Source organism: Oryx dammah, unplaced genomic scaffold (assembly GCF_014754425.2).
Source record: "Oryx dammah isolate SB20612 unplaced genomic scaffold, SCBI_Odam_1.1 HiC_scaffold_26, whole genome shotgun sequence".
NCBI classification, from domain to species: domain Eukaryota; kingdom Metazoa; phylum Chordata; class Mammalia; order Artiodactyla; family Bovidae; genus Oryx; species Oryx dammah.
This window is the reverse complement of record NW_024070210.1, coordinates 82,727,239-82,746,125: the sequence shown is the minus strand read 5'-3', so window position 1 is coordinate 82,746,125 and position 18,887 is coordinate 82,727,239. Positions and strand designations below refer to the sequence as shown.

The 18,887-nt window shown below is 43.4% G+C and overlaps 1 protein-coding gene across 1 annotated transcript in view; it reads left to right on the top strand.

The window, feature by feature from the left end:
• The window catches only part of LOC120853518 (thrombospondin type-1 domain-containing protein 4), a 631,548-nt gene that overhangs the window by 94,124 nt on the left and 518,537 nt on the right, over positions 1 to 18,887 (top strand). Inside the window, exon 4 of the mRNA XM_040227426.1 lies at positions 9,203 to 9,650. Within this exon, the coding sequence (XP_040083360.1) occupies positions 9,203 to 9,650 (448 nt within the window). The remainder of the gene's footprint in view (positions 1 to 9,202; positions 9,651 to 18,887) is intronic.

Below are 18,887 nucleotides of genomic sequence, written 5' to 3'. Positions count from 1 at the left end.
AAACTGACACAACATGGTAAATCAACTATCCTTCAATTAAAAAAAAAATCAAACTGAAGGATTTGGGGGAAAGCATTTCACTTGATAATAGGTGTGACTCACATCTTCCTTTGCTCTCTCCACGCTTAGCATGCTGAGTGGAAGAAGAATGTGCACAATTTGGAGGCTAGAGTAGAGGCAATCCTCAGATGCAGCTTCTCCGCATCTGTAACTAGGAGACTGATTTTAGCTTCTCATATCCTCAGACCTGTCTTTGGTGCTAAGACTGGCCAGGTAAATTTGCACCCAAACATTAGCTTGGGAAGAATTTAGTTTTGATATGTAAAAACAGTGCAGCGTGCAAATGTGGCATAATGGATCCCTTTAAATCATATGGAGATTACTCATTAGATACATTAAGATTTAAAAAGATCTTAGATTTTTCTCAACAGCATCTAGTACAGGAACTTCCACCCACCCTTGCTTCTGTGAACCTCTCCAGTAATATCCTGTCTCCCAAGCCTCCTTCCCATCTTTGCTATGGAAGGATTGACTTCTGTTTACCTAACAACTCAGGTAGCTTGCTGCAAGGAATGCGCCTCTTTAAATGCTGTAAAACCTGGAACCTCTGAGCTGAAGGCATACAAAGGAGACTTTTCAGTTGAGCAGGGACACCAACCTCACTGCCCAGCCCCCAGCTGGCAGACTCAGGCTCCTGGGGACCCCAACAGGCTGGTCCCAAGGGCTGCTGCTCTGTTGGATGCTGGGGCCAATGTGTGGTTCATGTTAGCACAGCTGAGAGAGGCCAGGCCTCTTGCAGAGACCTGACTGAGCCCGAAGCTCGAAGGGAAATAAACATGAAGAGTGTAAGAACTACAAACAGCCTGGCTTCCAGAAGGCAGGGTTCTCTCTCTGCCCGTTCTACTCCATACTGGGAACTGAGACAATAGATGGAATGCCATCCTGTATCCGCAAGCAGCTGACAGACAACCTCTCCTGGGTGGCTCTCAAGCTCTGACAGGCTTGCATGGAGCACCGTGACCTCTTAGTTCTTCCCTCCTTTTGAGAATAAAGCTGAGTCCCAGCCTCTGTTGGATCTTCTGTTTCATTCTAAGGATGTGTTTCTTCTCCAGGTGTTTGATACCAGGAATGGTCTCGCTTAATAGATGAGATTTTATTCCTACACAGAGGGATATTTCATGTACTGGCAATTAAACATGGATAGTAATGGGAAGGTGGTGGCTCAGATGGTAAAGAATCTGCCTGCAATGCAGATTCAATCCCTGGGTTTGAATCCGTGCATTTAATCCCTGGGTTGGGAAGTTCCCCTGGAGGAGGGCATGGAAATCCACTCCAGTATTCTTGCCTGGAGAATTCCATGGACAGAGGAGCCTGGCGGGCTACAGTCCATGAGGTTGCAAAGAGTCGGACACGACTGAGCATCTAACACTTTCACACTTTCTTTCAATAAGAAGGGTTCTTGCTTTGGCAGTCATGGTTGGAGCCATTCATTCATTTGTTATTTCAGTTTTTCAACAGTTATTGAATACCTGTTCTATGCTGACCATTGTACTAGGATCTAGAGATATAAGACAAATAAGACATATCCCCTCCTCTGAAGGAGCCTGCAGTCTGTTAAACTAAGGCAGTCTAAAGAAATTGGTACAATAAAAGGTTATTATGCTGTGACAGTTACATGGGGTCTGGTGGAAGGACAGAGGAGATGAACATTGATTCTAGGGAGTGGAGGGGTGGGGTTTGGACCCAGAAGAGCTTCGTGGAGGAATTATTGCTCAGCTAAGTCCTGAAGGGTGACTAGCTGGTTGTTGCAGAAAATGGTGGGGAAGGCAGCCTAGAGGAGAAAGCAGCGTAGCCAGAGCATGGAGAAATAAACTGGGTTGTTCTGTTGGGAAACTCCAAGGAGTGTGGTGTGGGAGGTCTCTTGAGTACCAGGCTGTGATAGGAGCTTTGCTGTGCAGGCTAGGTGGCTGAGCTGAAGAGTTTGAACTTACAATCACAGGGTTGAGGAGAATAGAAGACCAAGCTGACATCAGGGCTGTGACAGTTACATGGGGCTCAGTGGAAGGACAAAAGAGAAGGACACAGATTCTACGGAGTGGAGGCTTGGGTCGGGTTTGGACCTGGGGATGGTGCGGTACTTGGGGGTGAAACAGAGCAGTTTGGCCCCCAGACCAGCATCAGCATCCCTTGGGGACTTGTAAGAAAGGCAGATTCTCAGACCCCACCCAAATCTCCTGAATCATACTCTTTGTGGGCAGGACTCAGTGGTCCGATTAGGTAAGACCTCCAAGTGATTCTGATGCTTGCTCAAGTTGGAAAACTACTGAGAAGACGGAGAGTATAGGAAGAGCTAGAAAGAGAACACTTTTGTCTTGTGGGGTGAAGATGATGAATTTGGGCTTAAATGTGTGGAGTTTGAGATGTCTGAGGGAATGTCTAGAGCAATTAAAGTATAGTCCAGGGACCCACAGCATCAGTGTCAGCTGGGACGTGGTTACAAGTGCAGAATCAGACCCCCACCGGCTGACCTCCTAAATCAGAAGCTGTATTTTGACAAGATCCTCAGCTATTCTGCATGTACATCCCAGGTGAGAAGCAGTGCTAGTCTAGAGGTTAGTTAGGTCGATGGAACTGATGCTCAAAAGAGGGGTCTGGGCAGGCAGTAGACATGTGGGTGTTGTCAGTTCAGGTGGTGGTCATAGATGACACACTTCAGGGTTCATGTCGAGCTGGGAAGAGGGAGCTAGATGTGACGTCTTTGCTTGAATCATCACACTGACTGGTCAGGATTAACATCACCAAGCTGGACAGCATCACACTTAATTAGCCCCTGGGTGGCAGCCAGCCGGTTGTAGGGAACATGTTTTATGTGTTTGTTACTCTTTCCAAAACGCTGTTTGTAGCCATTTTCTCAAGAAACAACAGTTTCCCCAGACGCCCATAGAAGGTCGTTGGAAGGACTGAGGCCAGAACTTGGTGTCAGAACCCTTGCTGTCATGCTCTTACCATTGTTGGGGAGGGAGGCTCTGCATTTACTCATGTTGTCAGGCTTGGAAATGTGAACAAGCAGGAAAAAATATCACACATGAAGCTCATAGATCAATAGAAGTTTGTTAAAGGTTGTTGAAACAAGTGATGGAAAATGAATGATAAAAACTGCTTTCAGATTCAAAACATGCATTCCTATTGGTAACCTCAATTTGATCTTTACATCTTCGTAAGTAGATAAGCTGGGAATTATTCATGATCTCATTTTAAAAAATGACAGTTGTATTGAGATAATTAATGTACCATAAAATTCACCATTTAGAGTGTATAATTCAGTGATTTTTAGTATATTCACAAGGTTGTGCAATAGTCACCACTCTCTGATTACAGAACATTTCCACCATCCCCAAAAGAAACCCATATCCTTTAGCAGTTGCTGCCTAGTCTCCCCTAGTAAGCAATAATCTGCTTTCTGTCTGTCTCTATGAATTGCTTGTTCTGGACATTTTGTATAAATGGAATCATGTAGCCTTTTGTGTCTGGCTTTTTTCACTTAGAATATTGTTGAGGTTCATCAGTGTTGTAGTTTGTATCAGTGCTTCATCCGTTTTATGGCTGAGTAATAATCCAGTGTATGGATATACTATGTTTTGTTTATCCATTCATCAGGTGATAGGCATTTGGGTGGTTTCCATGTCTTGGCCATCATGAACAGAGCTGTTATGAACATTCATGTACAAGATTCAGTATAGGTCTTTGCACAGACATACGTCTCCATTTCCCTGGGGTATATACCTAGGAGGATTGGAATTGCTGGGTCACATGGAAATACTCCATGCGACTTTTGAGGAACATCCGGGTAGTTTTTAAATGACTGCACCATTTTACCTTCCCACCAGGAATGTCTGAGGGTTCCAGTTTTTCTGCATCCTCTCCAACACTTTTTTTATTTGTTCCTTTTATTATAACCAGCCTAGTGGCTGTAGCTCTCATTTTCTAGGTAAGAACATAGAGGGTGTGCTTTTTGTCCAACTTTGGAGAGCTGGTAAATGGCCAAGCTTGAACACTTTTTAAAAAAGCAAATATTTATACGAAACATGCTGTGTGTCAGGCATTGTTTAAATCCTTTGCACTTAAGTTGTTTATGTTTTACAACAACCTGGAAGCAAGGCACTATTGTCATCTTTATTTATTAATGTACGCAGGGCCAGGGCTGGATCTGAGATGCAACATTTAAGGAGACATCACAATGCTGAGAGTGACTATCTCTTTTTTTTATTAATTTGGAGTATTGTTGCTTTATAATGTTCTGTTAGTTTCTGCTGTACAGTGAAGTCGATCAGCTATACATAGAGAAGGCAATGGCACCCCACTCCAGCACTCTTGCCTGGAAAATCCCATGGACGGAGGAGCCTGGTAGGCTGCAGTCCATGGGGTTGCTAAGAGTCGGACACGACTGAGCAACTTCACTTTCACTTTTCCCTTTCATGCATTGGAGAAGGAAATGGTAACCCACTCCAGTGTTCTTGCCTGGAGAATCCCAGGGACGGGGGAGCCTGGTGGGCTGCCGTCTATGGGGTCGCACAGAATTGGACACGACTGAAGCGACTTAGCAGCAGCAGCAGCAAACATACATATATCTCCTCTTTTTTTTGGATTTCTTTCCTATTTAGGTCACCACAGAGCACTGAGTAGATTTCCCTGTGCTATGCAGTAGATTCTCATTAGTTGTCTATTTTATACATAGTAGTGTATACATGTCAATCTCAGTCTCCCTGTTCTTGCCCCCTTCTTCCCCCTTGGTATCTATCCATTTGTTCTCTATGTCTGTGTCTCTATTTCTACCTTGTAAACAGGTTTATCTATCATTTTTCTAGATTCCACATATATGCATTAATAAACAATATTTATATTTCTCTTTCTAACTTACTTCAGTCTGTATGACATTCTCTAGGTTCATCCGCATCTCTGCGAATGACCCAGTGAGCATCTCCAAAAGGACTAGTGACCGACCCAAATTGCATAATTAGCAGGTGGCAGAGCTGGGGTTCAAACCCAGGAAACCTGGCTTCAAAGTCCAAGTCTAACCACTCTGCTATACAAACATCAATGTCCTTGACTTTCAAGTCAGGCTTTTTCTGTTACTTTTTCAAGACCTAACTTTCCAAAGTTAGCTAGGACTTTGACAAATGGAAAAATCCCAGAGCCGGGTGATGGGGAGATTAAGCAAAACTGATCACCCTAACAGCTCCCAGGCACCTACCACATGCACCCCTGGAAGGGTTAACTAGCTACACAGATCCCCTCGGCCACATCTGTGCTTATTATCCCAACTCTGCATAAATCTACCCTTGCAAGTGGCCAGATGGACTCTGTCCTGTGGGGAAGAGGCCATTCTGAACCATCAGGATTATTAGCTCTGACCGGCTGTAAGGAAAACACACATTGTCCTGGCCAAGTGGGGATGAATCTGCTGCTTGTCCAAGTGTTCTGAGTCAAGAATTCAGAAATCATATCTCTCACAAGCACTCGCTAATTGGCTGCTCATCCTCTGTAGTCTGTTTATCAGAGTTAACTGGTCGTTTGTTTCTGAATCATCCTCTTTCCAATGGTGTTGCTGTTTGGGTAGGTTTTGAATGGTTCTCGGCAGAGCCTCCCATGAGGCACTGTGAATATAAAAATATACATTTGCACATGTATATGTTACCCCCTCTGGGGTGATGGGCAGCCTTTGAAAAGATGCTTACACAAGTCACTGGCCAACTGTAGGTTCTCCCTCTGCCTCCTGGACTTCCCAAGAGCAAGGTCAAGTCCGTCTGGGTTCAGCACCTCTCACTGATGGAGCTACAGCAGGGCATCCTGGCTCAAACCAGCAGAATTTTTGTCTGTGTCACAGGCTAAGAGGTTTTTGAAACAATTTTATAGCTGTCTTTCGCCATTAAACCTGACAAATGTTGTTGAATTCTCACTCTTTTGCTTGGAATTTCAGTTCTATTCTGTGACTTTGTCAAAGTAGTGGGTCTATGGACCCCAGCATCACCATTATCACCTGGGAACTTGTTAGACATTGAAAGGATGCAAAGATGCCCGGATTCTTGGCCCCCAGAGGAGAAGAATTTAAATCCGAGGCCAGAGACGAGGCTTGATCACGCAGAGCTTTTGTGTAATAAAGTCTTATTAAAGTATAAAGGAGATAAAGAAAGCTTCTGACATAGCCATCAGAAGGGGGCAGAAAGAGTACCCCCCTGCTAGTCTTCAACTGGATGTTATATAGTCACTAGCAGTCTGTTAATGAAAGAAAGGAATGTCTTAAAACTCAGAATGGCACCAGGCCCCTCACCCATAAGATGCATTTTGGGATAATCTTGGCACCAAATGGTTCATCCTGGGCCATAAAATGATTAACTTGAATCTTGAAGAAGGGCAGATCACCGTACAAATAGTTTCATTTACACAGATTAGAGGAACAATATCTGAGTGTAACATACTGGTTTGTCAAGTAGGTTCTGAGCCAAGAGGTGGAACCAACTTGAAGACAGAGTTTGGGGTAAATGCATAGTACATTAGCGTAGCTTAAGATAAACATTTCCATAAGAAAAAGGCATTGGTTAACTTCAGGTAAAACCAAGTGTCATTAGGACAACACAGTACTTTAAGAGAAACCTCTTTTTAAATTTGTATAGAGAAGGAAAAAATACCCCTAGTTTGTTTCCTCCTGCCCCTTAAGAGAGATAAAAATGTCTGACACTTGCAGGCTATTTCCTCCGTTGGGAGACCCCTGGGCTTCCTGCCTGTTACCCTCTCAACATGAAGAATCCTACCCCTTCCCCAACCTACTGAATCAGAATATGCCTCCCAACAAGATTTTTTTGCCCATTCAAATCTGAGAAGCATCACTCCACATATGTTTATTTCTCTGTTACCTTCTGTTGGGGTTTCCACTCGTACTTACTTTGAAGCTAGAATTTCTATTAGGCTTTCAGATCTTTAAAAAAAAAAAAGACACACACACAGAAAAATTCTTTCCTTCACTTTTACATGATTTCATTCATTTTACCTGGCCTGCTACAAGAAGAAAAAAGCAAATTACATCCAACATATATATACACACACACATACACACACACACATATATATATGACTAACTTCTTAATTGCGTCTCTTAAAGCAGCATTCTGAAACTCCCATCATTAATAGAGTCCTAAGTGTTGCCAAGATTAATTGAGAAATGCCTAAAGGCAAAATAAACACCAGCACAGTTTAATTCAAAACCATATCAGCTAAGAATGAAGGTGCAATTTGTGATAAAGATGTTAGTAATTAGTTGTGGTCTGTTAAATTTTATATTCAGTGGTTCTGTAGAGTGAAGAAAGAATTCTTCAAGAGGGCAGAAATTAATGTTTCACCTTGATTGCTATTTTAATGTGCTTATTTTAACGGGGCCATCCCGTAGGAACCCTTGGGCACATTTCCAGTTTTACATCAATGTAGAATTAATTATTATGGAAGCATATAATTTTAGAGCTGGAACAACCCTCACAGTTATTTAATCCAGTTCAGTCATTTTACAAATAAGTAAGAGTTATATGACTTACTTAAATCCTTCCACAGAGTATTGGAACCTTGCTTCCCAACTCTCAGATCCGTGATGATGAAACCTTCTGAGATTACCCAGATAGAAGTTCTTCCTCTTGCCTCAGATTACCAATGCATTGCTTGTTGTATTGCTTCCAAAGCTGTTTCCCACTTTGTGTTATGTTTTAGTTACTTTAAGCTGTATGTCTGGGGTCTCGGGTACCCCATCTGATTCACTTTTATATTTCTTCATCATTCCTAGCTCTGTTTTGAAAACAGTAGTTGTACAATGAATTTGCATGCAGTGGTGTGCTAGAGCTGGTTTTGCCCTGGTTGCTAGAGCTGATTGTGTCTTCACATCAGTTGGCCATGGCGGGAGTATTTGCACCATGGAAATGGACAGAAGCTATAAATCAGGGATTTTTTTCTCCCTGGCGGGGTGGGGGGAACCTCTGTTTACATAATTGTCATAAGATCCCACAGGGCAACTGATCTTGGCAAAACCTAAAGATCCATATGAATGTGAACATGGCCCTTTACCCATTATTCCTTGTGAGGTGACTTAAATGATGGAGTAGCCAGTTGCTCAGATTCCTGAAGTTTCTTCAGGGATTGAGTTTGACCCAGGGAAAGTCAAGACTCAGGACTGCATTAGTCTTTGGTTGCTTAGCTAAGTTCCTCTTTCCTGCAAAAGCTATTTGGACATGAATGGTCATGGAAACAGGGTCTGAAATATTAGTACAGTTGAGTGAGAAAAAAACCCCACTAACTATTATTGGGGGGAAAAAGTGAACAGGATGTAACTATGGCTGAAATGATAATTTTCTCTTTATTCTTCTCAAATACTATATATAAAATAGATAACCATTAATAATAAGAACCTACTGTATAGCACAGGGAACTCTACTCAATACTCTGTAATGGCCTATATGGGAAATGAATCTAAAAGAGTGGATATATGTATATATATCGGAGAAGGCGATGGCACCCCACTCCAGTACTCTTGCCTGGAAGATCCCATGGGTGGAGGAGCCTGGTAGGCTGCAGTCCGTGGGGTCGCTAAGAGTCAGACATGACGGAGTGACTTCACTTTCACTTTTCACCTTCATGCATTGGAGAAGGAAATGGCAACCCACTCCAGTGTTCTTGCCTGGAGACTCCCAGGGATGGGGGAGCCTGATGGGCTGCCGTCTATGGGGTCGCACAGAGTCGGACACGACTGAAGCGACTTAGCAGCAGTAGCATGTATGTGTATAACTGACTCACTTTGCTGTACACCTGAAACTAACACATTGTGAATCAGTTGTAGTCCAATAAAAATTTAAAAACCTTCAGTGGCTCCCTACAACCTACAAAACACCCAAACTCCCTGACATAAGTCACATACTAGCCACAGCTTACTGTTCTAACCTCATTTTCTACCGATCACATCACCCACTGTTGATTCTCACTTTCATTCTGCGTTCCAGCCTCTGTAGAGCCTCTGTTTTGGCCTAACCCTTCCCCTGGAAAGCCCTCCTGCTGCCTCTCTGTTCCACCACAGGCTCTCTCTCAGGCTTCTGTTCCTACCCAGTCCCCTCTCCCATGGACCATAGTTTCTGGGTAACATGAAAATTCTCTCTTGTGTGTTTCTCTTTAGGAGCAGGACCCGAGGTCCCATCGGCCCTGGCAAGTATGGTTATGGGAAAGCCCCGTACATCTTACCATTGCAGACAGACTCTGCACAGCCACCCCAGAGGCTTCGGCGGCAGAAGCCCTCATCCCGGAATTCCAGGTCCCAGGGGGCATCTGGCTCTAGCCATGGCTACCACCCTTCAGCTCACCAGCCCCCCCAGCATGGACCTCTGTACCAGAGTGACAGTGGCCCGCGTTCTGGACTGCAAGCCTCAGAGGGCTCTGTCTACCAGCTGCCTTTGACCCATGACCAAGGCTTCCCTGCAGCCTCCAGTCTCTTCCACAGCCCAGAAGCAAGCAGCAGCCCTGGGCTGGGGGCCCCCAGGGCAGCTCAGAGCTTCTCGCAGCCCACCAGATCTACAGCCATCTCCTGCATCGGGGCCTACCGGCAGTACAAGCTGTGCAACACGAATGTGAGTACATACTGCCCGAGACTGGCCCTAGAAACAGCTGCTACTCATCTTTCTGCTGGTCGGCAGTACACATGGTAGAAGACAGCAAGGGCATGGTTTTTTAGACCATGTGAATGCTCCCTTCCTCTCATTCCTTTTCATGTGTTCTCCCATATACTTTTCTAAGGTTATTACTTTAGTAACTTATGGATAACTTCTTGAGTCATTTATTGATGATTGCTATTGCTGACCAAGCTACTTCCACATTCTCAGTGGCTTTATATCAAAACTATTTCTTCTTTGCTCTTTGGCCTGTGAGTCAGGTGCAGTTTAGTTAATTTAGGGCAACCAATGGTGGTGCCAAAGATGGGGGAGTTTCGGGAGGTTTGACCAGCATGAGTGTCATCCAGTAAGTTTCCTGGCGGTTCCCTGAAAAAGTCTGACAGTGAAAAATTGCTGAAGATTCCATAGCTGATGACTCTACAGCAAAGCAAATTATAAATAGAAGCTACACAAGATGACCAAATATGCTTAAAAAAAAAAAATCAGTTTGTGTGCTGTGCTCACCCAGTTGTGTCCAACTCTTTCGACCCCGTGAACTCACCAGGCTCCTCTGTCTATGGAATTTTCCAGGCAAGAACACTACAGTGGGTTGCCATTTTCTCCTCCAGAGGGCCTTCCTGACTCAGGGCTTGAACCTTTGTCCCTTGCATCTCCTGCATTGGCAGGAAGATCTTTTTTTTTTCTTTTTTTTTTAACCACTGAGCCACCTGGGAAACCAATATCAGTTTAAAGACTTTATACTGAGTTGGCCAAAAAGTTCTTTTGGGTTTTTCCATCGTACAGAAAAGTCTGAAAGAACTTTTTGGCCAACTCGATATAAAAGAGAAAGAAATAAGAGAATCCTTAAAGGTTAAATTTCCAAGTTGCTATATTTCTCATTAATTATTTAATCTGCCTTAATAGTTTTACTGGGTAACAGGACAGCTGCTATATATTAGCTTCAATTTCCTCATTAAAAATATATTTCCTGCCACAGAGTCCATAGAAATGACTTAATTTGTGATTTTAATAATTCCTCTGAATGCCTGGATTTCTTTTCAGCATGTTCTTCCACTGACAGACTTCAGGAATTATTGATTTTTTAGAGCAATAATTTTCTTAAAGCCATTACTAATCAGTCAACCAGTAAGTCTTAATTGAGCATCATGGCTTGTCATGAAGCTCCATGGAAGACAGAAGAAAAGTCATATTATCTACCTCATAGAGTTGTTATGAGGATCAAAAGCGGTGATATTAAGAAAGTGCTTTGTAAACAAAACAAAAAAATACTTGTGCTCATCATAAGACATGGTCCCTGTTCTTGAATATCCATTGCAATTCTTTTAAAAATGAAATGGATTAATTTCTAATGTAGAATACACTCTTCCATTGCCTAGTATGTGTCTTAATTTTGGGGACCAAGTAATCCATAAGGAGAAGGAAAAGAGAGAAGGCATTTAGCATATATCAGCTTCCCAGGTGGTGTTAGTGCTAAAGCAGGAGAAGTAAGAGATGTGGTTTGATCCCTGGGTCGGGAGGATCCCCTGGAGGAGGGCATAGCAACCCACTCCAGTATTCTTGCCTGGAGAATGCCACGAACAGAGAGCCTGGCGGGCTACAGGCCATGGGGTCACAAAGACCCGGACGTGACCAAAGCAACTTAGCGCACCCTTCAGACGCTCAAACAGACCTGATATGTACTTAGCATTTCTTTCATTTAACCTCTGTTTTTAAAGCATGCACTTTTTTCCAGGCCTATGCTGCCAACAGCAGGGCTGTATTTGCCTATGGAGAAGCTGTGGTTTCTTCTGGTGCTGGATAACTCCACTACTGAGGAGACTGAATTGCAAGGAAAATTTTTTTTTAATTCTTGTGAATTCATGATGTCTGCATCATTTTGCAAGTAGGTAAAGCAGTGTCTCACACATCTTCTTAGACAAAGAAGTAAATGTTGACAAAGGATCGACAGGTTTAAATCCCTTCTTTTCACCCCTGTAACACTTTGCACCCCGTCAACCCAAGCCACATCCTGCTGCTGCTGCTGCTAAGTCGCTTCAGTCGTGTCCGACTCTGTGCGACCCCGTAGACGGCAGCCCACCAGGCTCTCCCATCCCTGAGAGTCTCTAGGCATCCTACTTATCCTTATTGAGAGATTTCTTTCCTTAGAGGTCACAGTAATACACATCTTCTTTTTAAAATATTGGGGTATGGTTGCTTTACAATGTTGTGTTTCTGCTGTACAACGAAGTGCATCAGCTATACGTATATGTATATCACCTCCTTCTGGGACCTCCCTACCACCCTCCTAACCCACCCATCTATGTCACCACACAGCACCGAGCTGAGCTCCCTGTGCTTACAGCAGGTTCGCACCAGCTATGTCTTTTACACATGGTAGTGTATATATGTCAGTTCTCATCTCCCCGTTCATCCCACCTGCTTCCCCCTGTGATGTTCACATGTCCCTCTCGACACCTGCATCTCTATTCCTGCCCTGCAAGTAGGTTCATCTGTACATTTGCTAGATTCCACATATATGCTTTAATATACTTTATTTGTTTTTCTCTTTCTGACTTACTTCACTCTGTGTGACAGACTTTAGACCTGTCCATATCTCTACAAATGACCCAGTTTGGTTCTTTTTTATGGCCGAGTAATATTCCATTGTATATATGCAACACATCTTCTTTATCCATTCCTCTGTCCCAGTGTTCATTGCAGCACTATTTATAGTAGCCAGGATGTTGAGGCAACCTAAATGCATATCTTCTTTTTTTAAGCCCGTGGCTTCTTCTGACTTCGGCTATGCCCCATGAACACTTTAAGACTCCCTGTGTTAGTGGCTCCTAGAACCATGCCTTGGTCTAACGATTTGTAGGAAGACCCATTGGACTCAGCATACACTTGAAAGTACAGTTATGATTTATGACATTGAAAGGCTACTGGGAAAATCAGCAAAAGGCAAAGTGCATGGGGCCAGGTCCAGAGGAAAGCAGGCTCAGTCTTCCAAGAGTCCTGTCCCTGTGGAGTCACACAGGATGTACTTCTTCATTCCCTCAGCAGTGAGTTATTACATGAGTGAAGTATCATCTACCAGGGAAGCTCATTACAGATTCCATGGCCAAAGTTTATACTGGGGGCTAGTTCAGAGGCACCCTCTGCTTACTACTAAAGTGCCAGGCTCCCAGAAGAAAAGCAGGGGCTTAGCATAAAATATATTGCTTGCATAATATAGACGGAGCATAGTGACTCACACTTACCACTTAGGAGGTGGTGGGAACCCTTCTGAAATCCAAGTCCCCAGACATCAGCCAAAGACCGACATTGCAAGCAGGCTTTTCTGAGAGCAGTCTCAGTCCTGCTGTGCTGTCTTATTTGTGCATTCTCCATGTGGACCCATGAATTCCAGCATCTTAGCCTCAATGACCTTATGTAGACATATTTGTATCCTTCTCAATGTCCAAAAGGGGTGATTGCATGAGTCCCCCAATTATGTAAATCTTCCTACTCAAAAATGAAAGAGGTGAAGGGCAGTGGTATGAATAATTCCCTGTGAACAGGGAGTGCAGGCTTTCACTTATGTCCTTTCAAAGATTAAAAAATAGTGCATACATTTAGAGTTCTCTCCCAGTTATTATCTGGGAGAAGAAGAAGAAGGGAGAGTAACCCAGAGCTGGTTGGAAATATCCACTGATTTCAGAACTTCATCCCTTTAACTAAGTGCCCAGTATATCCCACCCTAGTTGTTTTATTTATTTTTTAATAAAAAATGTTTTTGGCTGCACCACAGGGCATGTGGGATCTTTGCTTCCCAACCAGGGATTGAACCAGTGCACCTTGCCGTGGAAGCACAGAGTCTTAACCACTGCCTCCCCTCCCCAGGGAAGTCCCTCCCACTCCAGTTCTTGATGGAATGCCCCCTTTCTGAGACTTCCTTCACCGTAAAGGGCTCAGTTCTGAGCTGGGAGGTCATGTATATGGCAGGTGGTCTGAATTAAGGGAAATGTTTTTGCAGGCGTCCAAATTCTGAAACGGTGTCTCATCACTGGTCATGATGTCGCCTTCAACACAGCAGAGAAGGTGCTGAATGAGTTACTTATAAGTCATTACACTCAGTGCTGGAGCACTTAGTGAGGGAAGAACTCTAGGAGCACAGGGCAGGAGGTCATAGGGTTGGGGAAGGGAACAGTTGAGCTGGGCTTTCAAGGATGGCCAGAACAGGGGAGAGAGCATTTGAGATCAAGGAAACGGCATAGTCATGGACGAGAAGACAGCGCTGGGTCAGGATCTCGGGTGTGCAGAGCCTGCCAGGTGGTGGGGACTCCCTTTCTTTGACCTCTTGCCTCCTCTTCTGTTGTTGTTCAGTGGCTGGGTCGTGTCCCTCTCCTTGAGACCCCATGGACTGCAGCACACCAGGCTTCCCTGTCCTTCACTACCTCCCGGAGTTTGCGCAAACTCATGTTTTTGCCCTCTTGCCTCCTCTTATCCACTATAAATAATCACAGTCTTTCTTGTCTCTTTTTTTCCTTAACTTTCTTTATTTTATTCTTTCTTTCTTACTTGCTCTGCTGTGCATGGTATCACCATCTTAGTTCCCCAACTAGGGATAAAACCTGTGCCCCTTGCAGTGGAAGTGTGGAGTCAGCCACTGGACGGTCAGGGAAGTCCCAAATAATCACAGTCTTAATGGGCAATTTATTCTTTAACATCTCAGAATACAGAAGTATCACATGGTCTTGCTGGTCTTTCTTACATGAGATTGACAGATGAGAAACATTTAAACACAGTACAAAATCAGAAAGTAATTCTAATCAACTGGCTTAATTGGTTAAGTCTTAAAGGCTTACTGAGCTTGGGAGCAAATCTGAGCTGGATATAAACCCCAGCTCCAACGCTGGGAGTTGAGTTTCCTTGGGCAAGTTACTTAACTCTTTGAGGACCATCTGTAATCTGGAGACAGTAATTGTACCTACTGCACAGAGTTGTGAGGTTCAGATAAGGTCAGGTTCAAGCTTGGCATGTGCTGACACACTGTTAGCAGGAAAAAAGATTGGACCTGGATAAGTGAATGTGGCTGAAGATAATGGAGTAAGATGTCTACATATCTGAACAGGTCCCATTTCCTAAGTGTTCAGTCATGGAATTGTGGATGAAATGGTCAGACTTGCTCAGAATCCCTTTTTGTCCTTTGACTTACCTGTGGCTGAGAGTCCTTTCCTTTTGAAAGTGAAAGTGTTAGCCTTTCAGTCGTGTGTAACTCTTTGTGACCCCCATGAACTGTAGCCCTCCAGGCTCCTCTATCCATGGAATTCTCCAGGCAAGAATCCTGGAGTGTGGAGCCATTCCCTTCTCCAGGGTATCTTCCCAACCCAGGAGTGAAACTGGGGTCTCCTGCACTGACCAGAAGATTCTTTACCATCTGAGCCACCAGGGAAGCCTTTTCCTTTGCCCAACCATAAAACAAGCAGCGAGACCCAGCATTTCAGCTGTGATGTGGTTTTAATCTAATCACCCTTGGGTCATATTTAAAGTGACAGAAATCAGCCTACAGGTAACTCCATGCCAGTGAAGCCTTTATGCCCTCAGATGTGTGTATTTAATGTTAAGCCATACCATACATGATAGTGTGTCTTTAAGATTGTTCCGATCATATAAGATGTCCTCGATGAAACAGTACTTCAATAGCAGTAATAAATGCAACGTTAATGATCTCTGAAAGTAGACTTTAAAAATAAGGAAGACTTTCTTTATCCTTGCCTACATGTGTATGAGGAAGAGAAGCTGACACATTTCAGTATGAATAAAGAATTTATGGGGACTTCCCTGGTAGTCCAGTTGTTAAGGCCCCATGCTTCCGCTGCAGGGAGTGCATCCCTGCAGGGGGTGTGAGTTCAATCCCTGGTCAGGGAACTAAGTTCCCATATGCCACATGGCGCAGCCAAATAAAGACATCATCAATAAATAAAGCTAGTCACTTAAGAATAAAAGTTTACAGCAGGCATCTTCGTAGATGTCTACTAGTATAACACTCCCTACTGTTACAAACACAAGCTGGAATCAAGATTGCTGGGAGAAATATCAATACCCTCAGATATGCAGATGACACCACCCTTATAGCAGAAAGTGAAGAGGAGCTAAAAAAGCCTCTTGATGAAAGTGAAAGAGGAGAGTGAAAAAGTTGGCTTAAAGCTCAACATTCAGAAAATGAAGATCATGGCATCTGGTCCCATGACTTCATGGGAAATAGATGGGGAAACAGTGGAAACAGTGTCAGACTTTATTTTTGGGGGCTCCAAAATCACTGCAGATGGTGATTGCAGCCATGAAATTAAAAGACGCTTATTCCTTGGAGGAAAAGTTATGACCAACCTAGATAGTATATTCAAAAGCAGAGATATTACTTTGCCGACTAAGGTCCGTCTAGTCAAGGCTATGGTTTTTCCTGTGGTCATGTATGGATGTGAGAGTTGGACTGTGAAGAAAGCTGAGCGCTGAAGAATTGATGCTTTTGAACTGTGCTGTTGGAGAAGACTCTTGAGAGTCCCTTGGACTGCAAGGAAATCCAGCCAGTCCCTTCTGAAGATCAGCCCTGGGATTTCTTTGGAAGGAATGATGCTAAAGCTGAAGCTCCAGTACTTTGGCCACCTCATGCGAAGAGTTGACTCATTGCAAAAGACTCTGATGCCGGAGGGATTGGGGGCAGGAGGATAAGGGGATGACCGAGGATGAGATGGCTGGATGGCATCACGGACTCAATGGACATGAGTCTGAGTGAACTCCGGGAGATGGTGATGAACAGGGAAGCCTGGCGTGCTGCGATTCATGGGGTCGCAAAGAGTCGGACACGACTGAGTGACTGAACTGAACTGAACTGAACTGTTAAACTAGTCACTCCCTATTGTGGATTTTTGCTTAGAGTCCATGAGCACAACCCTGACATTGATTGGGGGTCAGGGACACTGAAATTAGAGGAAGCTCTGACCCTAAGCAAGTCAAAGTTCAGTGGGAGAGGGAGGCTTATAAAATATGTAACAACAAGTACTAACAGAGTTTTGCCAAGAGAATGAACTGGTCTTAGGAAACACCCTCTTCCAACAACACAAGAGATGACTCTACACATGGACATCACCAGATGGTCAATACGGAAATCAGATTGATTATATTCTTTGCAGTTGAAGATGGAAAAGCTCTATATAGTTAGCAAAAACAAGACTGGAAGCTGACTATGGCTCAGATCATGAACTCCTTATTGCCAAGTTCAGACTTAAATTGAAGAAAGTAGGGAAAACCACTAGACCATTCAGGTATCACCTAAATCAGATCCCTTACAATTATACAGTGGAAGTGACAAATAGATTCAAGGGATTAGATCTGGTAGACAGTGCCTGAAGAACTGTGGACGGAAGTTTGTAGCCTTGTACAGGAGGTGGTGATCAAAACCATCCCTAAGAAGAAATGCAAAAAGGCAAAATGGTTGTCTGAGAAGGTCTTAAAATAGCAGAGAAAAAAAGAGAAGCGAAAGACAAAGAAGAAAAGGAAAGATATATCCATCAGAATGCAGAGTTCCAAAGAATAGCAAGGAGAGATAAGAAAGCCCTTATAGAATGGGAAACAATAGAATGGGAAAGACTAGAGATTTCTTCAAGAAAATTAGAGATACCAAGGGCACATTTCATGCAAAGATGGGCACAATAAAGGACAGAAACGGTATGGAACTAACAGAAGCAGAATATATTAAGAGAAGGTGGCAAAAATACACAGAAGAGCTATACAAAAAGATCTTCATGACCCAGATAATCACGATGATGTGATCACTCACCTAGAGCCAGACATCCTGGAATGCGAAGTCAAGTGGGCCTTAGGAAGCATCACTCCAAACAAAGCTAGTGGAGGTGATGAAATTCCAGTTGAGCTATTTCAAATCCTAAAAGATGATGCTGTGAAAGTGCTGCATTCAATATGCCAGCAAATTTGGAAAACTCAGCAGTGGCCACAAGACTGAAAAAGGTCAGTTTTCATTCCAATCCCAAAGAAAGGCAATGCTAAAGAATGTTCAAACTACCACACAATTGCACTCATCTCACACACTAGCAAAGCCATGCTTAAAATTCTTCAAGCCAAGCTTCAATAGTACATAAACCAAGAACTTCGAGATGTTCAAGCTGTATTTAGAAAAGGCAGAGGAACCAGAGATCAAATTGCCAACATCCGTTGGATCATAGAAAAAGCAAGAGAATTCTAGAAAAAAACATGTACTTCTGCTTCACTGACTATGCTAAAGACTTTCACTATGTGGATCACAACAAACTGTAGAAAATTCTTAAAGAAATGGGAATTCCAGACCACTTCACTTGCCTCCTGAGAAATCAGTATGCAGGTTAAGCAGCAACAGTTAGAACTGAACATGGAACAATGGACTGGTTCCAAATTGGTAAAGGAGTACATCAAGGCTGAATATTGTCATCCTGCTTATTTAACTTGTGTGTAGAGTACATCATGCAAAATACTGGGTTGGATGAACCACAAGCTGGAATCAAGATTGCTGGGAGAACTATCAATAGCCTCAGATATGCTCATGACACCACCCTTATGACAGAAAGGGAAGAGAAACTCAAGAGCCTCTTGATAAATGTGAAAGAGGAGAGTGAAAAAGCTGGCTTAAAACTCAACATTTAGAAAACTAAGATCATGGTTTCTGGTCCCATCACTTCATGGCAAATAGATGGGGAAACAATGGAAACAGTGATATAGTTTATTTTCTTGGGCTCCAAAATCACTGCAGATGGTGACTGCAGCCATGAAATTAAAAGACATTTACTCCTTGGAAGAAAATCTATGACCAACCTAGATAGCATATTAAAAAGCAGAGACATTACTTTGCTAACAAAGGTCTGTCTAGTCAAAGCTATGGTTTTTCCAGTAGTCGTGTATGGATATGAGTGTTGTACTATAAAGAAAGCTGAGCCCCGAAGAACTGATGCTTTTGAACTGTGGTGCTGAAGAAGACACTTGAGAGTCCCTTGGACTGCAAGGAGATCAAATCAGTTATCCTAAAGGAAATCAGTCCTGAATATTCATTGGAAAGACTGATGATGAAGCTGAAGTGCCAACACTTTGGCCACCTGATGCAAAGAGCTGACTCATTAGAAAAAACCCTGATGCTGGGAAAGATTGAAGGTGGGAGGAGAAGGGGACGACAGAGGATGAGATGGTTGG